The sequence below is a fragment of the Mauremys mutica genome, chromosome 8, assembly GCF_020497125.1.
Source record: "Mauremys mutica isolate MM-2020 ecotype Southern chromosome 8, ASM2049712v1, whole genome shotgun sequence".
NCBI classification, from domain to species: domain Eukaryota; kingdom Metazoa; phylum Chordata; order Testudines; family Geoemydidae; genus Mauremys; species Mauremys mutica.
The window spans coordinates 12913202-12938783 of NC_059079.1; the positions used below are offsets into that span (position 1 = coordinate 12913202).

Consider the following 25582-nt stretch of genomic DNA (forward strand, 5'->3'; position numbering starts at 1 on the left):
CCGAGGCCGGTACAAGAGCAGACTCCACGAGGAGTGCCTGGAGCCTGATGCGTCTCTCCTTTCTGGTCTAGGGCTTGAATCCCTTGCAGATACAGAACTTTTCACAAATGTGGGACTCACCCAGACACTTCAAACAACTAAAATGCAGATTGCTGATTGGCATGGGCTTCTTGCAGGCTTGAAGCCCGAGGGTGGGCATGCCCCATCCCTGGACTAAGTCCCTCGGAGGACTATGAATAACTAAGTACACTAACACTATTAGGAACTGATAACTATACAACTATTTACACAATACAAATTCAAAGAACCACTGAAAGAGAAACTACTTGCTAGAGCAAGGGGAGCGCTCCAGCACCGACACTGGTGGTAAGAAGGAACTGAAGGAGGGAGGGGGCCAGCAGCGCCCCTTATATTGGCACATATGCGCGCCACTCCAGAGGGCACCAGAGCCGGTCCCCTACAGATATACCACTGAGGGGAAAACAGTGCATGGGGCGAGCACACACACCTACAATGGAATAGAAATGAGAAATCACTCAAAGAACTGCAATGACCTAGAAATTCCAGGTGCGTTTTATTTGTTTATCTGGATGATGATGTCTTTGATTAGTTGTGGTATTTTTGGGGTGGGGGCACGGGGAGGTGGTGAGTTTGTGGATGGAATTAAAGTAGTTCCTGAATACATTATGGCTCTAATGCAGATATAGTTCCCCAAATCCAGACAGGGAGAGTCGGTTTATGGAGGCCTGGTACTTTCTGGCTACTGTAAAATGATAACGTGGGCCATTGAGTAGACTAAAAACTTCCCTCAAAGTAGGTCTCTTTCCATGACTGGGTGAGTGGGAGGCATGAATCCACACTTGGAGTGTGAAAGAGAAGGGGCCTTTTTTGGGTGTGGAAGGGTGAAACAACGTGCATGGGGAGATGTGGTTCATTTCTGGGCAACTTGCAAGCGCCATGGGAACTGATCTCACTGAGGAATTCTTAGCCAAAAGAAAATTCACAAGCCAAACACTCCCATCTTAATAAAAGTGAAAGACATAAATATCTGTCAATAACTTTAGGGGAACACACACTGAAATATTGGAGTTCTCGGCCCTCAACATTAGAATGCCGGTAAACGAAAAGTTAATGTCACCCAAACACACCTTAACCAGGCCCCCAACTTTATCACTAACCAGAATCAATGGAAACAAAGATTTAACCCTAGTCTCAAACAATGCACATCTTTCTCATATCACTAAGTCCAAAAGACAGGCATGATTTAACTGGCCTCACTGAGCCATCTGTATAATTTAAATAAAAATGCATCTGTGATACATCAATACACCAGATTAATTTTCTGCCTTCTAAAAGCTCACCAGGAATGACTTTTTTTTACATTTCTTTCCCCACAAATGATTACATTCTGGAGAGTAGCTTGGGAACAATTTCCCCTCCAAAATATTAATCAACATAATTGTTATATGATGGATTTAGAATAAATGCCATATTTTGGGCTATGAATCACGTGGGGCCTTGACCTAAAGTTCCATTACCAAGGATTTAAGTGGTGGGGATCAGAGGCATCATGTGAAGGACCTAGGGTGGCAGGAATTATAGTTACTTATCAAACATACGTAACCAAAGCGATTTTTGCCAGAATTCTGGACACCACAGGCAAATTACACAAAGGAACCGATTTAGGAGATTTAAGGTGCTAAAGCTACAAGTTATGAACTTCTCAGAGTCTATCAAAACCACGTTTCCCAAAAGCCCATCCAAAATGCAAGGTGCAAAAGGTGTGCAGGGTGGAAGGTTGACAGGGCAAAACTACAGTTCATTTTAAATCTCTGTATTTTGTTATAAAATATTAGTAAGATTTTGTTGCACTTGACAAAAATTGTTAAGAACGACACAGCAGTTCTTAACTTACTTTCCAAAGGTGCAGGGACAAAAACCCCCACCAAAAACACAACAGAAACCCACACAAACTTCTACCTTGAGGTATTCATCCATCTGATCTATAAGGCTAGTAAAGAATTCATAAGCATCTTGTTGCTCTCGAACATAAAGTTCCTTATTCCACATCTTGAAGATCTATAAAGACCAAAAAGATAACCAGTTTTATAGCCACCACCGTAAAAAGTGAATTTTACATGTTTATGCTTCTACCTACCTTAAAAAGGATATTTATTAGTTTAAGACCAGAGAGATGTTTAATTACTAGTAAGAATCATAAATATTGACATGGATTCAGACATGGTGAAACAAGTCCCACATATTAACTAATTAGGAAAATTATATAGGCTGAACAAAATGGAAACGATACCTTCCAAAAGTTCTCGGGTACATAATACTGCAATTTGCTTTCCATCAAATGGCCAAAGAGAGATTGAATTTGATAGAATACACTGTCATCTGGATTGTCCATATCATCGTCGATTGAAAGCAATGCCTTGGGGGGGAAAATAACCATTTGTAACATTTGCAAAAATATCACATAAGAATTTAAATTAATAATTCTGTTACTACTGCGTGTTTAAAACAAGGCACAAGTGTTCCTAGAAGACAAAACTGAGTTTGTGAATAAAAACTTACATTTTAGATAAAACTTGCAGTGCTAAACAATAGATTCATTAAAAAAATCCTTTTTAAAAACTGATTAAGAATTTCCATGTCCTGAGCCATTCAGCATATTTCAACACTCCCGATAGGAATCTATTTTGGGACTTGAATGAATTTACAGTAGGACTAGTTAAATATTTGTAAAATAATTTGACTAATTTTGTAGTGTTTGACAAATATTTGACTAAAAACCCTTTTCTTTACTCAGCTCTGATTTATAGTAAAGTATGGGCTGGCAGAAAGCATTTGTCAGAAATTAAAAGTTAAATTTACCTCAGGGAGACCTGGCTGCATGTATAGCTGCTGGAAGACTGCATTCATGTAACAAGTGGCACCACCATTCTTCAGCCCCACAAATCCTGAAGTGGATCGACTATCCACAGGTGGAAGATACTTTTGGGAAAATTTACATTTCTCTGTATCAGTTGATTATAGAAAGTATGGACTCCAACAGCTTGTAAATCACATTATTATTATTATATAGGCAGTTATAAAAAGGTATGCTGGCTGTCAAACAACATTTTCATACATTTCACTGAGATCTGGGCCAAATTTGTGAGAGCTATGCAAACAAATTGTTGTATGTGGCTGTACAGCAAATATTAATATAAGATACCTAAGAACGGTCTACAAAGTTGGGTACCTTTTAAATCAAACCAGTCAACGATTTTTAGACAATAATTTTATTTATCAAGATGACAACTGCCTAATAGACTCAAAAGTGTGCTTGCTCTTGGAAAGATGAATAGGTATGCATTCATTCAGATCTGATTACCATCACTTTAAAATGAAGGCCCTGGAACATTAGTGATTGAAACAAGTAAGTGGCTATAAACAGTATTTCAAATCACACGGAATAATTTAAATTGCATCAAGGCATCTTACTTACATCAAACTCCTTCGTAAGTGCAGGGTCAGGCTGATGGTGCATAGAAAGTAGCTCTTTTGTAATAAGCTGAAGATTGGAAAGTGAGCTATCTGCCAACATCACTAGCACTTCATAAGCTGCTAATCGGCTACCCACTGTACTGCACCTAAAAAGAAAACCATAAGTGGGATCTATTAAGTAGGTAGTCATACACCATAATTTTAAATACTGGCAAATCTTGTTAGTCAGACTGTGTAATCCCCTTATAATTACCAAAGGAAAACAAAATAAAAAAGATGTTTAGAGACCCCTCAATAGTCTGATTCACAACTTGCTGTGAGAATTTTATTCCCTGGACCGGTACCAGTGAATGCTACTCATTTTGTGGGAAGGAATACATTTGTGCTGAAGGTCAAAAAAAGACACCGCGAGACACCAACTGTGCACGTGCGTCCCATCTGCGCACTGCTACCAAAAATCTCTGATCAATGGCGCCAGGACGCACCGACACCTGAAGTGGAGCACCCACCGGGGCACCACTCGAAGAAGAAGTTAACTTTCCATGCATGTGTTATTTAGCCATCTTCCCATGGTGATGGATATTCTTCAGGCTAGAGGATTCCCCACCACCTCTAGGCCAAGATACCATGCCCACTGGGTACAGCTCTCTGCTGCATGTGACGTTCTTAATAGGTTTGACAGGCAAATCCTTTGGGATTTAGCGATTAGTGGGAGTTTAAATGCACACAGGAATTGGCAAGTTTTGGTACAGCCCTTTATCAAATGCACAAGTAGCTCATTATTAAAGTCCTCAAAGATAGAGCTGGAAAGTTGACCCATTGCACTAATCCCCACAGCTTACAGTTCCAGCCTGCAATCTAGCTAGGCAAGAACTTGTACAGTGTGAATAAAAATGCAAATTATTTTCTTTACTTTGGATGAAAGTCCTGCTGACTGATGGCAGCACTGCCAGCTGGAGAATTGCTATTCAGGATAATCCTAGATGCTCGGAAGAGGAAATCATCTAATAACTGTTTAATCAAAGACGAACCTGTAAGAAAGCAAATCCACATTTAATATTAAATATCTGCCGTATTGCTACAAAGACAGTCAAATCTTGTCCATATCAAGAAAGCCACCTGTTTAGAACATCACCATGATAGTCTTTCAGCAGCAGCAGGAACTATCCTATTTTCTTCATTATTGATTTTTCAAATCAGACACTAGTAACTATCAAAGGAAAATATGCTCAGAATTTCTAGATGCTGCAGCAGTGGTGAAGCAGCAACAAAACTATATGCAGCCACAATATTATTATTCTCCTGTAAATTCCCTCCACACAGACCACGGCAGAGAAAAATGACTTTAAATAATTCACTACAAATCCCAAACCAAACCCAACCTGCAATGAATAACATGGTTACTAACTCAGGTAAGTTTTTCCTTGTAACCCCTCACTACGTCTCCCGGTACCAAATGACTTCATAAAGCTATGTCTACACTTATGGTGGTGTGTAAAATACAAACACTGTATGCCCAGCTAGCATGGGTATCAACAGCAGTGTAGAAGGGAAAGCATGACTTTGGTGAGTAGAGAACCCTAAACATTCGAACCCCAAGGGTATACATACACATGCGCTCTACACGCCCAAGCAGTGACTAAAACATCCACACTGATATTTTTTTGCAGCATAGCGTCCTGCTGCCAGATCCTTTCCCCACCGTAGTGAAAGGCTCCAGCAGTGGAGAAAGGCTCTGACAGTTCCCCGCTGCCTTTCACTGAGGCATGTAGCTACGCACTGTAGGGACAAGTGTGGGTGTAGGTTGCCTTTCACTGCTGTGTGTAGCTATATGTGTAGTGCCTGTACTCTATTTGCCATAGTAAGCATAGATTTGCCAAAGACACCATCTACTTCTTTATTAAACAAAACCAGACATCTTCAAGTGATAAAGAGATCAAACTCCAATTGGTTTATGTACTTGGGTACACAAAAGGATACTTACCGAGCATTTCCTTTTCAGCCCCACACAGTGAAAGAAGAGTCTTAATGAGCCTCAAGTGTCCTGCTAATAAAATGTTGTCAGCTTCACTGGTCTCACACTCAGCTGTGCGGTTGGGTTCAAAGTTATCCAGCCAAGTGATCTCATCTTCTAACATGAGAGCTGGGCTGACCTTCAACTGTTCCATTTCAGAAGCTATGGAATAAACAGAGAAAATTGACGTTAAAGACATGAACTTAAACACCGATAGACAATCTGATTCCAAGAATTTCACAGCTTTGATCATTAACAATGGATATGGCACATTATATTTCATGTCAACAGCAGGCATTTAGTTATGCAGCTAATTAAAAAGCTCATGAAACTGCAGCTCACCATCAACTTATTGATGTTCATTGTAAATTGGTCAAAAGAAATTTAGCGCATGAAAGAGAGGGGAAATGTACATATCTGTACAACTACAGGTAATACATAACCACATGTAAAAAGGTGAAATAAGATGTCTAAGTCTTTAAGGTGAGCATTTTTAAATGTGCATGTCTAAAGTTAAGCATGTAAATTCATAGTTAGGCACCTAAACTGAAGGCCACAGGTGCTCAGTACCTCTGAAAACCAGGCCACACAGGGAGGCAGCCAAGTCAAAAGCCAAGTGTCACTACATGACAAGATGGGGGAGGGATGTAAGGGGCAACAGGCAAGAAGTAATTCTGTAGAAAGGGACAGAATCTTGAATTGAAAAACATTAAAATCTGCAAACAAAAATAGAGAATTAAGCCAGGGTATAGGCAAGATGAATTGAGAGGGGTGAACCATTTTTTAAAAAGCACAAATATAAAAGCTTGTGTTGCCCCCATTCCCTGACTTCTCAATGTCTTGTCTACTTAGACTGTAAGTTCTCATGGGCACAGACTTGTCTTACAGGTCTAAGCACCTAGAACACTTCTGGTTGCTATATAAATGCCATATTAGAGTTCTCATTCCAACCTGGAACACATACTTACAAGTGAGATCGTCCAGTAACTGGCATCTCAGGTCAAAATACTCTGTACACTGGGATAAGAGCCTAAAACATAGACAAGTAATTACAAATGGGAAGAGGGTTTTTAAATAAGTCTAAACCTTAGAGCATTTGCTTAAACATGTACCATTCATCCACCCAATCATACCACTGTTATAGATTTACATATTTATACCTCCACATGCACACCACTGTAGCTTCTAAGCAAATTTCTTCATAGCAGCCACTTTTTGAATTTTGGACTGACAATTCAATTCCTCCCCCCCAAACCTCACAAAACTACATATTGGATGATCTCATACAGTTGATAGAAAGAGGATAAGATGCTTCAGGTTCTTAAGTTATTCTTTTTCTACCATGGTGGACATAGAATTTGCATATCAAAATTAATGTTGAATTCAATTTCCCAACTAAAAAGCATTCTTCAGAAAAGTCAATGGAATTGATATCTACAGTCTAATTAAAATGCAATAGGCAGGGATGGAATGTGTAAGGTCAGTGTCACAACCAATGGGTCCAGACTTAATGTTCAAAGAACCAAACATCTTTGTTTAGCATTCAGTCTGGACTCTCCTGAATAAAATGTCTTGCCATTAAACCTTGGATGGCTGGAAGCACATAGTGGCACCTCCATGCACTTGGGGCAGCATCCAAGATCTGAAGGTTACACCCAAAGATACAAATGAAATAGACTCTAATGTTCACAGTCTACTGTAGACAAGAAACTTTAAAAAGTTTGACTGGTGCAGTATTAGTTGACTGCTAAGTTTACATCTTCAAACTTCAAAGATTTTGAAAATCCTTAATGCAAAAGCCTTTTTCTAAAACTTGTGAATTTTCTTTTCTGAATAAGCATGCATGTAACTTGCCTCTGGTTGATTCCTCTCATGATGCTGGTTGGTGACCAAAGAGGCAGCTGGGCAGTGAGAATAACACTTAAGAGAAACTGATTTGGTTTTTGTACATCTGGGTGAGTTGATGTGTCTGTCTGACTAAGGGTATATAATTGGTCACAGGCAACGCGACGAATCTGAAACAAAAGCATTGTAAGTATTCCATATTTCATGTTCCCCAAGATACACTTACTTTGATTAGAAATCTATATCAGAAATATAAGTTAGAATCAGAAAGCCATAATAGACTGTGGGACCCACCGCGTGTGGCTTTTTGTCCCCCTGTAGTAGCAACACCATGTCAAGTTGTTTATAAATTTGCTACTGCCTCTGAGTTAACGGCCCTGGGTTCTTCAGCTTAAGCAGCAGAGACTTGTGCTTTTCGATCCATAGGTCTCTGTTTCAATCCTTGCAGATGACCCTTTCAGGGAAGTCATTACAAAGCATCCCATCCCATACGTAATCCTTTCACATCTCAAGTTAAGCAGCACTGGATATGAATCAATAATAGAATGAGAGACCTCTAAAGAGCCAGCAAGTGCTGTAGAACCAATGTTGGCAATTTGATAGATGGCATTCTTCTCCTTCCCAGTCAGAACTGAGCCCATGAGCTAACACAGCATATGAGGATTAATGAGATGCCTTCTTGTGATTGAGATGTTAAAGCAAGATCCTAATCACTTGTTGTCTTTAAGCACTGTGGCACTATTCATAGATAGAGATGCTGGCCAAATTCCAACTGGAGTAACTTGACCTACTGAACTCACTCTGTTAAAGAATAATAGAACATCATTTATTTAAATATTTTGGATGTTCTCTACATTTTCAAATATATGGATTTTAATTTACAACACAGAATACAAAGTGTACAGTGCTCACTTTACTAAGCACAGATATAAAATTGCATTTTTAGACTACTACTTAAGGAGAAGTAGGCCTTGGAATTGCATCTTGTATAGTCCCAAAATAAGGTCACCTGAAAATGAGAACAAGCATTTGCATGGCACTTTTGTAGCCGGCATTGCTAGGTATTTACATGCCAGGTATGCTAAACATTCATATGTCCCATCATGCTTTGGCCACCATTCCAGAGAACACACTTCCATGCCGATGATGTGTTATGGCAGTCTCGGATGATGACCCAGAACATGTTTTAAGAACAATTTCACTGCAGATTTGACAAAACGCAAAGAAGTTATCAATGTGGGATTTCTAAAAGTAGCTACAGCACTCGACCCAAGGTTTAAGAATCTGAAGTGCCTTCCAAAATCTGAGACGGACAAGGTGTGAAGCATGTTTTCAGACATCTTAAAAGAGCAATAGTCCAATGCAGAAACTCCAGAACCCGAACCACCAAAAAAGAAAATCAACCTTCTGCTAGTGGCATGACTCATGATGATGAAAATGAACGTGTGTCAGTCTGCACTGCTTTGGACTGTTGTCGAGCAGAACCTGTCATCAGCATGGAAGCATGTCCTCGGGAATGGTGGGCGAAGCATGAGAGGACATATGAATCTTTACCATGTCTGGCATGTAAATATCTTGCGATGCTGGCTACAACAGTGCTATGCAAATGGCTGTTCTCACTTTCAGGTGACATTGTAAAAAAGAAGCAGGCAGCAGTATCTCCTGCAACTATAAACAAACTTGTTTGTCTGAGTGATTGGCTGAACAAGAAGTAGGACTGAGTGGACTTGTAGGCTCTAAAGTTTTACATTGTTTTATTTATGAATGCAGTTATTTTTGTACATAATTCTACATTTGTAAGTTCAACTTTCATGATAAAGAGCTTGCACTACAGTACTTGTATGAGGTGAACTGAAAAATACTATTTCTTTTATCATTTTTACAGTGCAAATATTTGTAATACAAATAATATAAAGTGAGCACTTTGTATTCTGTGTTGTAAATTGAAATCAAATATTTGAAAATGTAGAAAACATCCAAAACATTTAATAAATTTCAATTGGTATTTTATTAACAGTGTGATTAAAACTGCAATTTTTTTAATCTCAGTTTATTTATTTAAGTTAATCACGTGAGTTAACTGTGATTAATCAACAGTCCTAGTATCACTACAACATTAAGATTGGAAAGTCAAGCATCCAAATGTCAAGAAACCCCAAATGTTTATGGTTGCTCTTGCAATGTTCATGCAATGTTCATGCAATATCCATGGTGGATATGCTATATATTTTGCAATATATTAATAAAAAGTAACAACAAGTGTAAACAGACAAAGGAAAATGCAAAAAACTACCTATCATAAAATATACAGCATGTGCTATATGACCAAATTAGTGTGGTTGGCACAACCTTGACTTTCAGAATATCCAAACTTTTGAGGGCTTGCTCTCAATCACACAGAAAAACTAATGCTAGGAGGCTTTTGCACTTAGCTGTATGTTTCAGAGGTTTCGGTGGGCACCTGAGGCCTGGGCTACACTAGTGGGGGGAGGGGGGGGTTTGAACTAAGATACGCTACTTCAGCTATGCTATTTGGGTAGCTGAAGTCAAAGTATCTTAGTTTGATTTACCTGGCCGTCCTCACGGCGGCAAGTTGACTGCTGCGGTGCCTGTCGACTGCGCTTACTCCTCCTGCCGAGGTGGAGTACGGGCGTCGATTAGTGGATCGATTTATCGCGTCCAGACGAGATAAATCGATCCCCAAAACATTGAACATGTATAGACGTACCCTAAGAATTCACGCGCTTCTCCAAACCTCTTTGGCTGGAAAGCTAAAAGGAACAGCCCCTTGTGAGATTCTCAGTCTTGACTGGGAGAGCGATAGTGTAGCCTTCAGACCTCCCCAAAACTGGGTTATTCAAACTAGTCAGCATAGTCTTACTTTCAACTAACATTGGTGTGACATAGCGTGAGTAGACTTAGCCTGAGCACTTGGTAAACATCCCCACATGGGGAAAATTAGGGAGATAACTGGTTAATTACTGAACAATTAGCCAATTAACAAGGTGGTTCAGCTCATCAGCTGAGAACATCTAGAAGAGAGACAAGAAGAGGAGTGGGAAGGAAGAACTAGAGAAGTCCAAGTTCTCTCCCCACCTCACCCTGTGCCTAGGGAAAATGTAAGAACTTTGAGCTGTGGGGAACTTGTTCAGTTATATTCACACGGTAAATAAAGCACTTGGTGTTGAACTTGCCACAAATCCCCTGTGAAGACTGTTTGCAGAGAGGAATCCAGGGTAAGGGAACATTGCCCTGTGACAACTAGTCACAGATGAAGCAAACAAATCAAGATTATACTCTCACAGTATGACATAATACTTTAAAAAGGTATAATTTTTAACTGAGACAGGGATTAATACTGCAATCAGTGATGTCTGATTGAGTAATATACAAAACATATTAATCAGATACTGAAAGTGCTGAAATGAATATTTTTGTCTGAGACCAGTAATGTAAACAAGATGTTATATTTCAGTGGGACCCTCAGTGAATGACTTAGAAATCTTAATTGCAGCCACTCACATCAGCACTTGGTGATCCAAGTAGAATGTCAATGATGAAGTCAGCAACACAAGGCAAGCTGTAGAAGGATCCTAAAAATGAAAATCCCAGTCAGTGTTTTTTGCCAATGGAACTTGTTAAAAATATAAACAACTGATTATTTATTTATATTTATTTATTAAGTACCACTAGAACAAAAATGCATCTTGCCAATACCAAGGATGAGAGATATGTGGGTATGGAAAAATCTTCTTACACCTTGATTTCTCCCCTTCCATAGATTGTGGATTATTAATATAAATATGACCGTTCCTCTTTTCTCCCCAGTGAAGGTTTCAGCCTCTCTGTATGTGAAGGCACAAGTGCTAGTGAAGTGATTTACTAGCCCTATGGTTGAATTTACAGCTAGACAAACAGTAACATCAGCAGACGTGATTACTTCAAAGCAAAGCAGTAACCATTTTGATGCTAACATTAAGTAAACTTGCCCAAAACACACAGTTCATTAAAGCCATGATTCAGCAAGGTACCTGAGCACATAAGCAGTTCCACTTATACAAGTATCTTGCTGAATCAAAGCCTAGGAAACATAACCCCTGCACCCCTGTAAACTATGTTTATTGCACTGCTGCAGTTTATTTCAGAAATGAATGCTGCGGGAGATTTCAGTGAAAAAAACATTAACCTGCAATAAAACATTAACAAAGAAAATAATAGCAGCCAATAAGCAATGCAGCACGTCTACACCAGCAAAACACTTGTGGTAATTGATCAATAAAGTATACAATCCCAAACATTTCAGTTTCATTTGCTCTCATCATAGCTGCCCCTCAAAGAAATACTGAAAGAATATTGTTTATCATCCACAAAGCACTAGTTCTATAGTGAAGTTACATAATGTAAGGCTTTTGAATACAGAAGCCTCCTCACTAATTTTGTTAAAAAAGTGATTTAAATATTTTATCCCAATTACCTTGATACATTTATAAAAATATCAGCAGGCCATCTAACATTAAATCTTGCAGAGAAAACCAGCAGACTGAAAGCTTCCTTTCCATTTTTTTAAATTAAGTTGTATCTGCAAATTGAGATGCTTCAATAAGAGCAAAATTCAGTAAGGAGGAAAGCACAAAATATATAAATTCATCTTTAAAACCTGACTCCCCACTAATTACATTATACTGAAAGTCTGAATTAATAAGAGTCTACTTCATACCCAACTGCTGACTGCGTAACTGTAGGCACGTAACGAGTAGAGACAAGGCCTCTCCAGCAATCAGAGCATCTTTGGTGGATACAGACTGCTGTCTCACACAGATTCCGGCGTGGAGTGCTGTTGGCTCTCCTTCACTTCCTGAGCTACAATTGCTTCCTGCATTAGATTAGAAACAACAAATGTAATAATCAGTTGTGGTTTTTAAAGCTTTTCTGATCAACATTTCTCTTCTAAAAAGTACTTTAAAAAGTACTTGTAAGAACACAGCAAATACAGTAGATTTAAGTAGCAATTTAGAAGGCGTTCATCTTCTAAGAACTCTAGGAGTCTTACAAATTGGAGTAAGTTGAGAGTATTTTGTTTAGACTAAATGATGCAGTCTGAACTATGAGTGACATACCTGAGCTGCTAAGTCTGTTTCGAATCCCAGCAGGAAATAAAATGTTACTCTCTTTTATCGGTTGACTGCTCCCCACTAGGTCAAGTCGTCCTGCAGCAGCAGCCCAAGAAAGTCGCATGAAACAAGCCACTGTAGACGTGAAATCATTTATCTCCATTGTCTGAAGGAACAGGAAAAAGTGGTTACTTTTGCCACACCCAACAGTCTCCTTTACCACGAGGAAAGGAGGAACCACAAGGTCTTTCCATTCAGTTTTGTTCCTTGCTCGTTATCAGTGCCATGACACAAGGACTTTTTGCTCATATGAAACAGTGGGTAATATGGCTTACTGAAAGCCAGCCAGCACTGTCTTTCAAATAGAAAGAAGAGTCACTACAGAGACACTCCCCTCCTTCCATCTGGAGCTAAGCATGCTAACTTCACCCTGGTAGAAAAGCACCAACTGAATCTTAAATTGAGATCCTATACATGTTAGCACATTGTGCTAGCTATAGATCACAGCCCATGCAATTTCTTTCAGTCTGACAATAGGAAAATGGGTCAAGTTATTCCTTTTATAGCAGTGTGTTTTAGTACGTGGCCTCTCCCAACAGATTAATCACTAGGAAATTCTGATTCTGGATGCTTAAGATCATCTTGCTCACTCTACAAAAAAGTTAGATGTGTTTTTACCAAGCTATTGCGCACGTTTCATTTTTATAAAATTACAGTTAAAAGCAATTTTGGTATATTAGAAACTTCAGGACTTTAATCAGATACGCATGGGGGTCTAGACACATTGGCAAAAGGCAACTGGTCAATCCTCAATTCTGCTTTCTGCGACGGTACAATGAAATCAAATACTTCACCTCTTCCTTTTGCAGATGGGACAGTGTGACACATAATAAATATAACGTAATATAAAATGAACAGAAAAGTACATTATATCTGAACGTCTTCAAACGTCCCCGGCAAACCAATGTGAATAGCCAACCTATTGGTTTACTACTTCAGCACGTTATAGATCTTTCAGAGACACGTTGTAGTTAAAAATAAAAGTCAGGGTGAGATTTGGGGGAGGGAGGATAGGACCTGGATTGTCTCCTAAACTTTGAGATGAGACCTGTGCATAGAGAACCAGTTTCACAGCACTACTTATGTTAAACTCCAGAAACTAAAAGCAAGTTTCACCTTTCACTCTACAGCACACTGCTATATCTTCAAGACTGTCAAACCTTCCCTTACTTGTGTGAAGGAAAATAGGGGGGCCTTAGGATTCTGGGCAAGCTTACAGGCCTAAAGAGTTGAGTGAGCATGTTTTTGTATGGAAAGTCCCCAAAGCAGAACAATGGCTGTGTGTGTATAAAAGGCATGAGGTGGCAGAATGAAAAAGTCCCCAAGTAGCATAATTTGCAATAGCCAGGCTTATGAAATATATAACCGCAACCGTTGTGTTAAAAAGGTCGCTGATCGCAAAAGAACAGACAGTGAGTAACAGGAGGGGCTTAGAGGGGGAATGCTTGTTTTTGCTTTTGGCCTATGCTGATTTTGCAATGTATTCCAAATAAGGTAATTAATACGGAACTATGTGCAATTTGTCTGTGGTTTTAACATTTATAAGCTGGTTAAAGTTTAAGGAAGGCAGAGTAGCTTGCCACCTTGCATGGGCTATGCTGACTCTCCTTACTTATATGCTCACATAAAATAAAGGAGCCTCAGGCGTTTTCTGATTCAAACACGAATGGTAAATTTCCCACAACAATTTGGGGGCTCGTCCGGGATCCACAGCAGACCCCCGCAGACTGGAGGACTGTGGACCACTCCCCACCGTACCCGGGCCCATATGAAAGGTCCTTTTAAAATCTCTATATTGGGTTCTAGTGGAGGACTGCAAGTTTCACCTTTCACTCTACAGCACACGGCTATATCTTCAAGACTGTCAAACTTTCCCTTACTTGTATCGCAACCCGCGCTGCAGGTATGATCTCTTCCACCCTAATGGAGGACCTGTCAGAAACTGACAACTGTCGGTAGGATGACTTCTCAGGTGTTCCACAAATGGACATCTGCCTGCTAGCCTGCCGGCTCACATTACGGAATGGGCGTGAGGTCAGTGCTTCTACCCCATCTTTGAGGATATCCTCATCTAGTAAGGTAGGAAGTGTTTGGCCAACAAGTAAGAACCTAAACACACAAAGAAAAGAGTCAGGTTTATTTTTGAATATTGGGTGATCAGAATTTTAGTATAGAAGTCAAATCACTGTTACATTTCAAGATAACAGGCCAACGGCTAAAAAAAACGCAAGTAGCATTACTAGTGGTCTTATATACAAGGAAAGGCAATCTCATACCTTGCAAGTTGCAGGCAGATGGAATAGACTCCCTGTCTTGTTTCATAGTCCACTTCTGATGGGATGGAGTCTCTCTGCATCACATTCACTACCAAACTTAAAAATAAGAGAGACTATTTTATAAGATGGTGTAAAAAAGAAACTGTTGGGAACGAGTTTCGGGTATTCCCCCCCACCTCCTCAGCCATTCTCAGTGACTTAGTGCTGACAGAAGTACCAGACTGATGCCTCTTGAGAACGAGATCCCTATTTTCCCCCCATTACAAAGGGCTTCGAGAGCTATAGATGAAAACTGCTGTAAGAGCAAATTAGTATCACTTGATAAGTACAGCACAGCCAGCAGCTCTGCAAGTTTTTCCAAAGTGCCCACTGTCCCTCCACTCTCACCAGGAGGGACCAATTTTATGGATAAGAATGGAAAGATCAACTGCACTGACCAATTCTTGGTCCATTTTAACACTGCTAAAAATGCCAACTAGTATCAGCTGGGGAGGTTGTGTAATATGCACATCTGTATTCTTGAACTGAAGTGAGACCACTTATTTAGCACCCAAATACTGACTATAGCAATAGAAAAAAGAATGCAAATGAATTTGCTTTGATTCAGACTTTAACGCTATATACATTATACACTATATACTGTAGATACAGAGTGGCTGACATTACTAGTGAAAGTAAGTAAATCTACAGGTAGTTCCTTATTCGCAGGACCCAATCCATTTTAGTTTTCATACTGCTAGATGAAAACAACTGAACACCTATGCAAGTATGCTATACTATTAGCAGCGTGTTAGAGCCTATTACAGAAACTATACAGTTATCACTGATAAGAAAGAGTTAGTGTTATGGAAAAAAATAAAATGTCTAAGGCCTAACCTCAAGCCTCCTGCTCTCAGAAAGTTTTCACAGAAAGATTTGGCACAATTTCTTGCCATCTCATCATCTGCCGTTGGCATCAGCTTGGAGCTCAGTACCTGAAATGCATGCAAATAAAAATGTTTCATAACTAGTATACACAAAAACTATAGCATCTCTGAAGTGGCATCCAATATCCTAGGCAGTCTCATCCTAAAACTGAGCATTTCCCGCTCTCAGTAATTCAAAGATACAGCCTTGCAACGATCTGACCCATAAAGAGCCAAATATTTTAAAAAACATTTCCTTCTGTTTTTATTCTCTGACAAGTGACTGATATAATTATAAATGGCTCACACAGTAAGAAGGGAAGAGTCTGGACCTGCATGTGAATTACTTCTTCAGGCTTAAGAGGAGCTCTGGAGGGTTACAATTCTAACATCTTTCTAGTTAAGATGTTGTTATTCCATGGAAGTAACTACTAAATAAGATCTCCCAAGGATGAGGTTTTGATTTTACATTTCTACTTTTATTTTGAGGTGTGAAAAAAATTAAGAGGATTCAAGAAATTTTATGGCTTTTAGGAATGTCATCTTTATTATACTGCTCCTCTCATTTGCAAGAAGGTACCCTTCTCAGTAGAGAGTGTCAAAGTGCAGTGATGGTCAGAAAAGTGACCACATGGGGACCTGCTCATCTGACAGGTGAGATCCTCATGTGTATTCCGAGTTGAATCTTCTTCCTTTAACATTTAAAACAAGTTTATTTTTACTATTTACTTACTCCAGTCGCAGAATCTTTACTATTACAAGAGGTATAATCCACAAGCCAGAATGGAAGTCAAGATGTGTTCTGTTCTCTGCAATATCCTGTAAGATTTCATGTTTGTGTCTGTGACTCAGTGTGCAGAGCCATTTTTCAGTAAATAGCCATACTAATGTTCTTGGCTGGACCCATGTTTAATAGCTTTAGTAGACTAACAAATATGAGGGATTAAAAATAATTCTGGCTTGTTAAGAGAAAAATATTTTCCATTATACTTAACTGAACTTCAGGAACAAATCCGCTAATATAATCCATTTAATTATCGCACCTAAGGAATATTTACTTAGGTTTGCTTCCTCATTAGCCTCACTTCTGGGAAATAAGCATTTTGTTACTTATTTGGTCTGAAGTGAAAAAATCATTTTGGGATTCTAATGCCACTGCAAAACAGAATCCTCTCATCCAGGAGGGCATCTGTACTGTGACACAGCAGACTGCTCTCTCAATCTGGGAGTTTCAAACACGTTTTTGGGGGGTTACAACCACTCTACCTTTCTTCATGGCTCGTTGGAAGAGGAGGAGCCTGAAACTTTTTGTTAGAACATGGGATGTGGTATGCAAAAAGTGGAGAACTGCAGTACTGGTAACAGACATATGAAGGTAAATGGTTATTACAAAAATTCCTACAGAAGGCTTTGCAGACACCAGGGTTGAGAGATGAGTGTATGCCTCTGTCTGTTGCATCCGGGAAGGGTTTGGAGTGGGGGGAGAGGGGAGGAGGATTCTTATGCCCCAAATACACTAGGAAATTAACCTGTTGCTGGCAACAGTGGCTGGCAATGGGACCCCAAACCTGCACATATTAATCTAGATAGGTCTGTAATGGAGTTGTAAAGAGTCATCCTACAACAGTATTTGACTCATTGTTCTGACATGTGAAAAGGCAGACAAGATATACAAGGGATGTGGATTAATTAGGCCGCAAGTTTAACTTAACTGCTATGGGAATTATCCAACAATAGTTCATACCGTGCAGGTCATGATTCCATCCCTAGTTATCTGAACTTGGTGGAGGGCTGCTGTCAGGACCCCACCCCTCCAGCTGGTCCCCAGCCTGTTCCTGGGAACTCACTGCCCTGTGAAGGGGCTGGAGAAAGGAGGTTGTTTTCTCACTGTATCAGACATTAGGATCTCCCATCCCATACCTCAACTTTAGGGGATGCCTTCCCCTTAGTCCACTTCCAATTGCAGTTTATCAGGGAACTGGACTTGTGTGGAACAAGTACATGCACTGGACATTAGCCACAAAGAGCTAACAGCAGTTCGCTTAGCTGCCTTCTCCTTTACTTCCACCTGGGTTCCCAGATTGTTAACAATTTCTTATCTAAATCTGCTAAAATATATCCACTCCCTTGTTGGAGAGGCCTACCCCATCACCCTGAATAACTCCCATACCAAATATGATTTTTTGGGGGTGATTAACATCCTTCCCTGTTCCAGATGTTCCCACATCTTCTGGTCTTGTCAGCCCACAAAGGCCTGGCAGCTCCCCACCAAAAACTTTCCTCACTGAAGCATTTCAGACCAGTTAACAGTCATCCCCAGGAAGAGGTCCTGGGTCTGCCCTACATCTCAGTGCCCTGATTAAATTAACCCTAGAGCTGCACATTTATTCCCCTCAGCGTAACTATTTGTAAATTTGACACACATTCACCAAATAGTTTCAGTCAAAAAGCGATGGCATTGGTGGTGTTTCCCTTCACATTTTAGCTCAGTGGTTAGGGCTTTCTCCTGGGACACAGGAGACTGGGTTCACTGGAGCAGGGATTTGAAGTTGGGTCATTTTCACTCCCACTTTGTGTAAAAAGAGAGACAAGGTGTCGGAGGTTATATTTTTTTACTGGACCAACTTCTCACCCACCTTGTCTCTAATATCCTGGGACCAACACAGCTACAACAACACTGCATCTAACATTTGTCTAAATAGTCATTGGAACAGAGAGAGAAACAGCTTCAACAGGAGAAAGTGAGTAATATATTCATCCCTTTTCCTGCAGTTTGAACTTGTTTCCATTACAGTAATATCCCTGTCTATTTGGAGATTCAGAAATACAGTATACCACACTAATTGCATCTCCTAAAAAGGCCCCTCCGGGACCCTAATAGTGGGCCGTGGCATATTTCTTCTTAAAAAGCAGTTAATGTTTTGCTTTGTCAGCCCCCTTCACATCTTCAGTGACATCTGGCGGTGGCTCATTTTAATGGAGAACTTATTTTGTAATCCAAACAATCCAAATTAAATTTGGCTTGATTTTCAGAGATGTTGAGCACCCCTGGCTCCCATTCATTTTTAATAGAGATGCATGTGTTTAGAACCTCTGCAGATCCAGACAAAGGCCTTCTATGATAGCAGAGAGAAACATACAGATAAATTACAAAGTTGTCTGTACTGCTTACTAGCACATTTAAAAGCCATCTTACAATTACAATGATAAGAGAGGCCTGGGTTCGTAATGAAACCTTAAGGAGAAGCTTCATACTTCATGCTCCAAGCTCTTTCGAACCTTTCATTACTATATGATCATGTAATGTTCTGCTCTACATCACTTGTTTTGTGTAACAGATTAATCATACACCTCTACCTCGATATAACGCAACCCGATATAACATGAATTTGGGTATTACACACAGTAAAGTAGTGCTCTGGCCGGGGGGGGGGGGGCTGCGCACTCCGGTGGATCAAAGCAAGTTCGATATAATGCGGTTTCACCTATAACGCGGTAAGATTTTTTTGGCTCCCGAGGACAGCGTTAGATCGAGGTAGATGTAGTTCAGCTGATATTTTTAGCAGTTGACAATATTTTTAGCAGGACTTCACAAACTGTATCCATTGCTTTAATTGCAATGTTAGAAAACTAGGGGCATATTGACAAAACGGTTTCTTACCTCTAAATTGTAGAGCACTCTAAAGGTGGACATGCCAGGAGCAAAAGATCTAAAGAGACTTTCCAATATCGAACTAGCACTGGGCTGGTGTTGATGCTTTGAAGACAAGGATGGTGATTTTGAAGACTGAGAACTTGATTCTGACAGCAGTGTTTTCTGAGGGGAATAAGCACAGATATAAAACTGCACTTTTAGAATACCACTTAAGGAGAAGTAGGCCTTGGAACTGCATCTTGTATAGTCCCAGTAACAACCCCTCTCCACCCTCCCAGCCACCTAGAAACAAAGCATTAAAAACCTTGAGACAATATTATTCTGCCTTATCACTAAAAAGTTTTACATAATTGAAAACTTCACAAATGAACACCCAACACAGTGTGACGTTGCAGTCTATATGATTTTATAAAAATCTGATGATTGAATATGATGTAACTGGAATATGCTTCATGCAAAAGGTCTCTTGTAAGGTTTCATTACAAAGCTTATTATCTACTGAGTGTGATCATCCTATTTGTATAAATATCCCACTCTTGTATCTGAAGCTAGAAATATGAAATATAACTGAGGGCCTATTGTAATTATGCAAAGTGTGGGCCATTAATGGTGGTTTGGAATCTTGATGACTCCCATTAACAGGGACAATTGTCTGCAGATGGGTGTGTTTCACCTGTAAGTCTTCCTGTATACCTGTGTGCTGGCAAGTGGGCAATGAAGTCTTGCAGTGACATGAGATCATGTCACCTGAACTGGAATCCATCTTTAACCTGGTCTCTTTCCATTGAGAAGGAGAGGGTGGAAACCCAGAGAGGGACAAAGGATTCCCGCCTTATGCAAAAGACATATAAAGGGTGGAACAGAACAAAGAGGAGAGAGGAACCATTATGAAGAATCCCCTAGCTACCACCTGAGCTGGAACGAGAGCTGTACCAGGGGAAAGAATTGTGCCCAGGCCTGGAAGGTGTCCAGTCTGAGGAAAAAACTTACTGAAGCATCTCTGAGGGTGAGATTATCTGTATTCAGTTTGATAAGACATAGATTTGCACATTTTATTTTATTTTGCTTGGTGACTTAATTTGTTCTGTTACTACTTGGAACCACTTAAATCCTACTTTCTGTATTTAATAAAATCACTTTTTACTTATTAATTGACCCAGAGTATGTATTAATACCTGGGGGGAGCAAACAGCCGTGCATCTCTCTATTAGTGTTACAGAGTGCAAACAATTTATGAGTTTACCCTGCATAAGCTTTATACGGGGTAAAACGGATTTATTTGGGTTTAGACCCCATTGGGAGTTGGGCATCTGAGTGTTAAAGACAAGCACACTTCTGTGAGCTGCTTTCAGGTAAACCTGAAGCTTTGGGGCAAGTAATTCAGACCTGGGTCTTTGCTGGAGCAGACAGGAGTGCCTGGCTCAGCAAGACAGGGTGCTGAAGTCCTAGCAGCTCCCAAGGGGGTTTCTGTGATACTGTGTGTGATGGGTTGTATTACAAAATCCCTGTTAAATGCCTCTTTTTAGCCCTACAGAGACAAGAATTTAATATGGGTTTAATCCATACCTTTCTTCCTAGGGAATCTAGTTGATCAAGTGCTTCCTGAATAGCTGGGTCAGTAGGAATCAACAGCAGAAGCTTCCGTACACGCAAAGTTATCCTGGAAAGTTCAAAGCAATTATTCCACACAAGATAGGATTCACTCAGCTTCATATTGGACAAGAGTCCATGTAAATTGGTAACAATTTTTAATGATGTCTTATTTGGACTTTCAGTAACAGTATTTCTCCAAATGTTTAATAACTATTTAGCTTGTTTACCTTGGCTCCTCTAGGTTAGCAAGCTGGTAAAGCATGTCAAAAACATTACACACGAGAGCCATCACTACTCCAGGGAGGGATTTCTCCTGAAGATTAAACAGACACAATTACAAAGGTTTTTTTCCCCAGGGATGTCTCAGCTACTGTCTAGCCCAAGACACAGTTTGAATTCCAATACCACCCCCGCATGTATCTCTTATATCTGCATGTCACTGTGCAGTGTTACATCTACATCAGACAAAAGATGCTCTCTAGGTCAATTATTAATTGTGAATTGGAGAGCAATGGCAGAATGGTACAGTTAGCTTGACCCATTCCCAAATTTTTAATTTAACACACCTGAGCTTCACTGGTTCCAATCCTAAATCACCTGAGATGAGTCTTGCACTGTGTGTTGATTTTTTAATACAAACAAATGCAAACCAAACTCTCCCATTTTTAATTCTGATATTTAGCAGAATTTGAAACCAAATCTGGAAGTGAAGGACTACAGCATTATCTTACTCTGCCACTTCACCCCAATTGTGACGTGCTTGTGAAAGGGTGCACTGTAAAAGCAGATTTCAGACTACTATACCGTACCTGTTCCATCACATAAGATGAACTAAAGACACCACTACTGTTGCTGGAGCTGGTTGAGGAATCAACAGAGCTTCCCGAGGGGGTTCCACTTCCTGATGTTTTTACTGTAAGTACATGTTCTTCAGAGAAACCCAGCTGGTGGAGTAGCTTCTGATCTTTATTTACCGTTAGCTGCAACAAAGTATTTAACGCTTAGTTCTGGTGAAAGTAACGATTCAAACTCACAAGATAAAAGGTAACTCATTCACATACCAGATTTTCATTTGCAAATATCTGTATATTGTCCACAGGAGAATTCAGAAGCTTTGCTATTTTCCACCTGACACTTCCTACAGTTTCATTGCTATGAGCCTGTAAAATAAAACAAGATCGTTTGGTGGAAGCTGTTTAAACAGTGTGGCCTGATTTTTTAAGTGTTCTGTTAACATTAAGGGGTTTTTAGCTCCTCCATTAATATTAATAAAGGTCTTTTCAGCCCGGGAGACTAACTATACAGGGGAAGAGAGAAAGTGACTATACCAAGCGCTGCAAGAAAATATTTTCTTTCCACAAGCCTTTCCGTTATTATAACTTTAGGTGCGTACATAAAGCTTTTAGAAAAATGTGGTTTTCAAGCTAGCTGTGCCCATTACACTTCTTTAGCTTGTGCTTCAAGTCATCCCTGCAACATGACGCGGTTAGTGAATACTATGTTTTCACAAATAAATAAGGTGAATATGGCATGACGTATGTAACTTGGGTAAACATACCTCTATAGTGAAGGTATCTTTGGTAGACTCGTATGTAACATTAAGTGTTAAAAGATGTCCGTGGAAAGAAGCACCATGAGGTAGGATAGTACGAGGAACAGAGTAAAGGTCCTAAAGAAAGGAAAAAAAAAAAGATCAGTGTAAACAATTCTGGAAGAACAAAAACATTCTCATAGTATTAGCAGTAACTGATTCTACGGTACATTGGCCTGAACAACTCACGGTATTGTTAAAAATATTGAGCATCTAAATTTTTGTCTAGTTACAAGAAAGGACATGAATGTTAAGTAACAAGAAAATCTCTTACCTCTATAGTTATCACATAGCGTTCTGCCAGAAGTAGCAGTCTCTCAATTATGACAAGTTTAGTTGACCTAAAGTTTGTATCCAAAATTTAAAAAAGGATAAGGTGAGTGGTTTCAGTTCAATCACAAAAGACAACAGCCGAAGGCAAGGACTGAATTTAATAGAAACTAAATACAACTCTCACTCTTTGAGGTGGTGTAGCTAGATTGAGGCGCATTGGCAAAGCAGAGTGCAAGTCTTGAATTGCACTTCCTGTGTCATACTAGGTCTCGGGACATACACTGTGCATGTCTAAAGGGCCCATCCCTGTGCCCAGGTACTAAAACACATAATACATCAGTCCCCTCAAGGATGACAGTCAACCCCCCTCCCCCAATATCTCCTACTCCATAGATCTGATGGCTCTTAAGCACCAATGATCTTTGTAGTTTCGAGGACTTCAGCATTTAGACTTTCAGTCTCGTTCTTTATATTGAGATTGTTTTAAAAAAATCTCTTCTGAAATCAAATACATTTTAATGTAAATATGAAAAGCTACTGTGCGAGTGGCTGTACACTTACACCTAGAGACAGAAATATTACAAATATTAAAAGAAAAGGAACTTATTCCACTAAAAAGAAAGACACAAAGTTAAGTTTGCAAATATTATTCCATGATGTTGACTTGCTTATGCTTCTTCAAAAAAATAGTTCCATTTAAGAACAGAACTTGCTACACAGTGGAGAGTAACCACTCCCCCTTCTAAACACAGGGGCTGAGTTCACATACAGAGAGCTGTTGTTCTTATTTGTGGCCATTAATGCAAACACCTAAAGATTGTTTGTAAGCAAACCTTGGTATCGTGCCCAATAGTACACTTCTGTTCAGAGAAGGAGATGGATAGTGAAAACAACCACCATTCTCTACCAACACACAGTTGTGGCATTTAAAACCTAAGAGATTTTTGTCTACAAGAACACTGATGGTGGTGATCCTTTGAGATGGACTACCTTAAGACTCAAAACTTACATTTTGGTAATTACTAGATTCTGATCAGCTAAGTCTGTACAGAAATATTCCCCTCCCCTCTATGTTCTCTCTCTACTGATGTCCTTCAATGTTCTCAGCTCCCTGTCTTTGTATGCTCAGTAGGGAAAGGAAGCACTACAACTGAGCAACCTGTTCTGTATGAGGAGATGTAAAGGGCTATAAAGAGGAGAAGCTGCATATTCCATCGCTGATGACTCTGTGTGCCAATGATTTACCAGAAATGCAATTCAGCAGAGCATCAGTATTTAAACTAAGGAAGCCCAGCCTACAATTACCTTGTATTCTTGGGGGAAAAAATAAAATAAAATAATATTGATTTTATGATGTAGAAAGATTTGGAATATAAAACATGAGGCTGTATTCAACAGGAGTGTTCACTCTCTTCAAATGCCCATTATTGTCAAGATGCTTCCCACATGAATTTGAGTGCTGAGTTAGACATTTATTACGTTTATCCTCAAACACAGACTTACCTGTAGGGAGACTGTACTGATGTTGCTACAGTAGGCATAGCAGTTGCTGTAAGCATTTTTGTAGCTCTTGTAACAGCATGTGTTAATGTCGGACCACCAAGTGCTGAACTGGCTGCCTAGAATTTAAGATGCACCAATGTAAAACAGCATTTATACTGTATTACTTATTCTGGAGTGATAAATTATATGAACGCTATTTGAGCTCTTCCTAGTTAGGCAATAGGAAAGGTTACAAAGTTTAACTACATTCTGCGGTTTTCTACATCCATTACATTGCAGAAATAGTGTTACGGAGGAGAAAAATCTTAAGTCCTCAATAAAGTTGATTTTCAAGTTCAAATAATTTAACAAGCATCTTTACCATGATTCAATATTCTAGTCTTCACATAATATACAATTTGCACTGTGATTTGAAGTTCAAACATCTTCAGCTAAAATGCAGAAGCTTGTGAATTCTCCTCTATAAACCTTTAAATTTAAGATTAGCAATATTTTGGGAAAGAGCATAGGATTGCATTCTCTAGTTTTTGAAAAGCAAGTTTTTTGTAACACTGCTTCAATTCTGCAAGTAAAACAACACTGAAGACAGAAAGGGCTTTAGGAACATGAACAAATTTATGTATTCCACTTACCTCTAATCTTGTATAACAATCAGCAATGAATTTCTTGTGTAGCGACACTGAATCCTGAAGGTATGAAGGACAGATACATTAGCACTTTAAAAATAATTTCTTGAGAATAAAATGGTCAGCAACAAATTTAATTAAATGCAATATATATCACAACTTCCAGAGTATTAGACCTCTTCATATGGGTCGAATACCTTTCTTGGTAACAGACTATACTTACCTTTTTCAATCTAGGATTTAGATTAATATAGCTGTAATTTATGATCAACTGAATGGCCTCATTAGCAATTTCTTCATCAGGTGATTCCATTGCTATTTTCCAAATAAAATCCATCCCTATTAACTCCAGTTTTTCTACATTCTGTTCAAAGGAAAATACATTAGTAAAATACAATTTGACTTTATACATGCTTATAACATGTAACAATCATAAAATCACGCTTGTTTTATATCTGCTGGAAAAGTAACTTTTGGCTAAAGTCTTAGAAGCTGTATTTTTCAGTGTGTTGTCAACGCTATAAAAATGTTTATACAATACGAACTAAATTTACATAATCTCAAATCTACATAATCGGTGGAAATTTTAAGTCTAACCCACTTTGTCTACATGTAGACAAATAATGACTTCTGCA

General features: G+C 39.3%; 1 protein-coding gene across 2 annotated transcripts in view; it reads right to left on the reverse strand.

The window, feature by feature from the left end:
• Positions 1-25582, reverse strand: part of USP24 (ubiquitin specific peptidase 24) — a 112647-nt gene that overhangs the window by 37197 nt on the left and 49868 nt on the right. For both annotated transcript variants that reach the window (XM_045026979.1, XM_045026977.1), the window contains exons 21-44: positions 25171-25311; positions 24954-25007; positions 24322-24437; positions 22820-22886; positions 22513-22623; positions 22016-22114; positions 21764-21934; positions 21182-21267; positions 20928-21021; positions 19368-19523; positions 15678-15775; positions 14802-14897; positions 14406-14634; positions 12472-12631; positions 12072-12227; positions 10877-10947; positions 7364-7524; positions 6478-6539; positions 5480-5671; positions 4409-4526; positions 3497-3641; positions 2881-3000; positions 2312-2437; positions 1981-2079 (exon numbers count right to left, since the gene is read on the reverse strand). In XM_045026979.1, coding sequence (XP_044882914.1) covers positions 1981-2079; positions 2312-2437; positions 2881-3000; positions 3497-3641; positions 4409-4526; positions 5480-5671; positions 6478-6539; positions 7364-7524; positions 10877-10947; positions 12072-12227; positions 12472-12631; positions 14406-14634; positions 14802-14897; positions 15678-15775; positions 19368-19523; positions 20928-21021; positions 21182-21267; positions 21764-21934; positions 22016-22114; positions 22513-22623; positions 22820-22886; positions 24322-24437; positions 24954-25007; positions 25171-25311 — 2928 coding nt within the window. The remainder of the gene's footprint in view (positions 1-1980; positions 2080-2311; positions 2438-2880; positions 3001-3496; positions 3642-4408; positions 4527-5479; positions 5672-6477; positions 6540-7363; positions 7525-10876; positions 10948-12071; positions 12228-12471; positions 12632-14405; positions 14635-14801; positions 14898-15677; positions 15776-19367; positions 19524-20927; positions 21022-21181; positions 21268-21763; positions 21935-22015; positions 22115-22512; positions 22624-22819; positions 22887-24321; positions 24438-24953; positions 25008-25170; positions 25312-25582) is intronic.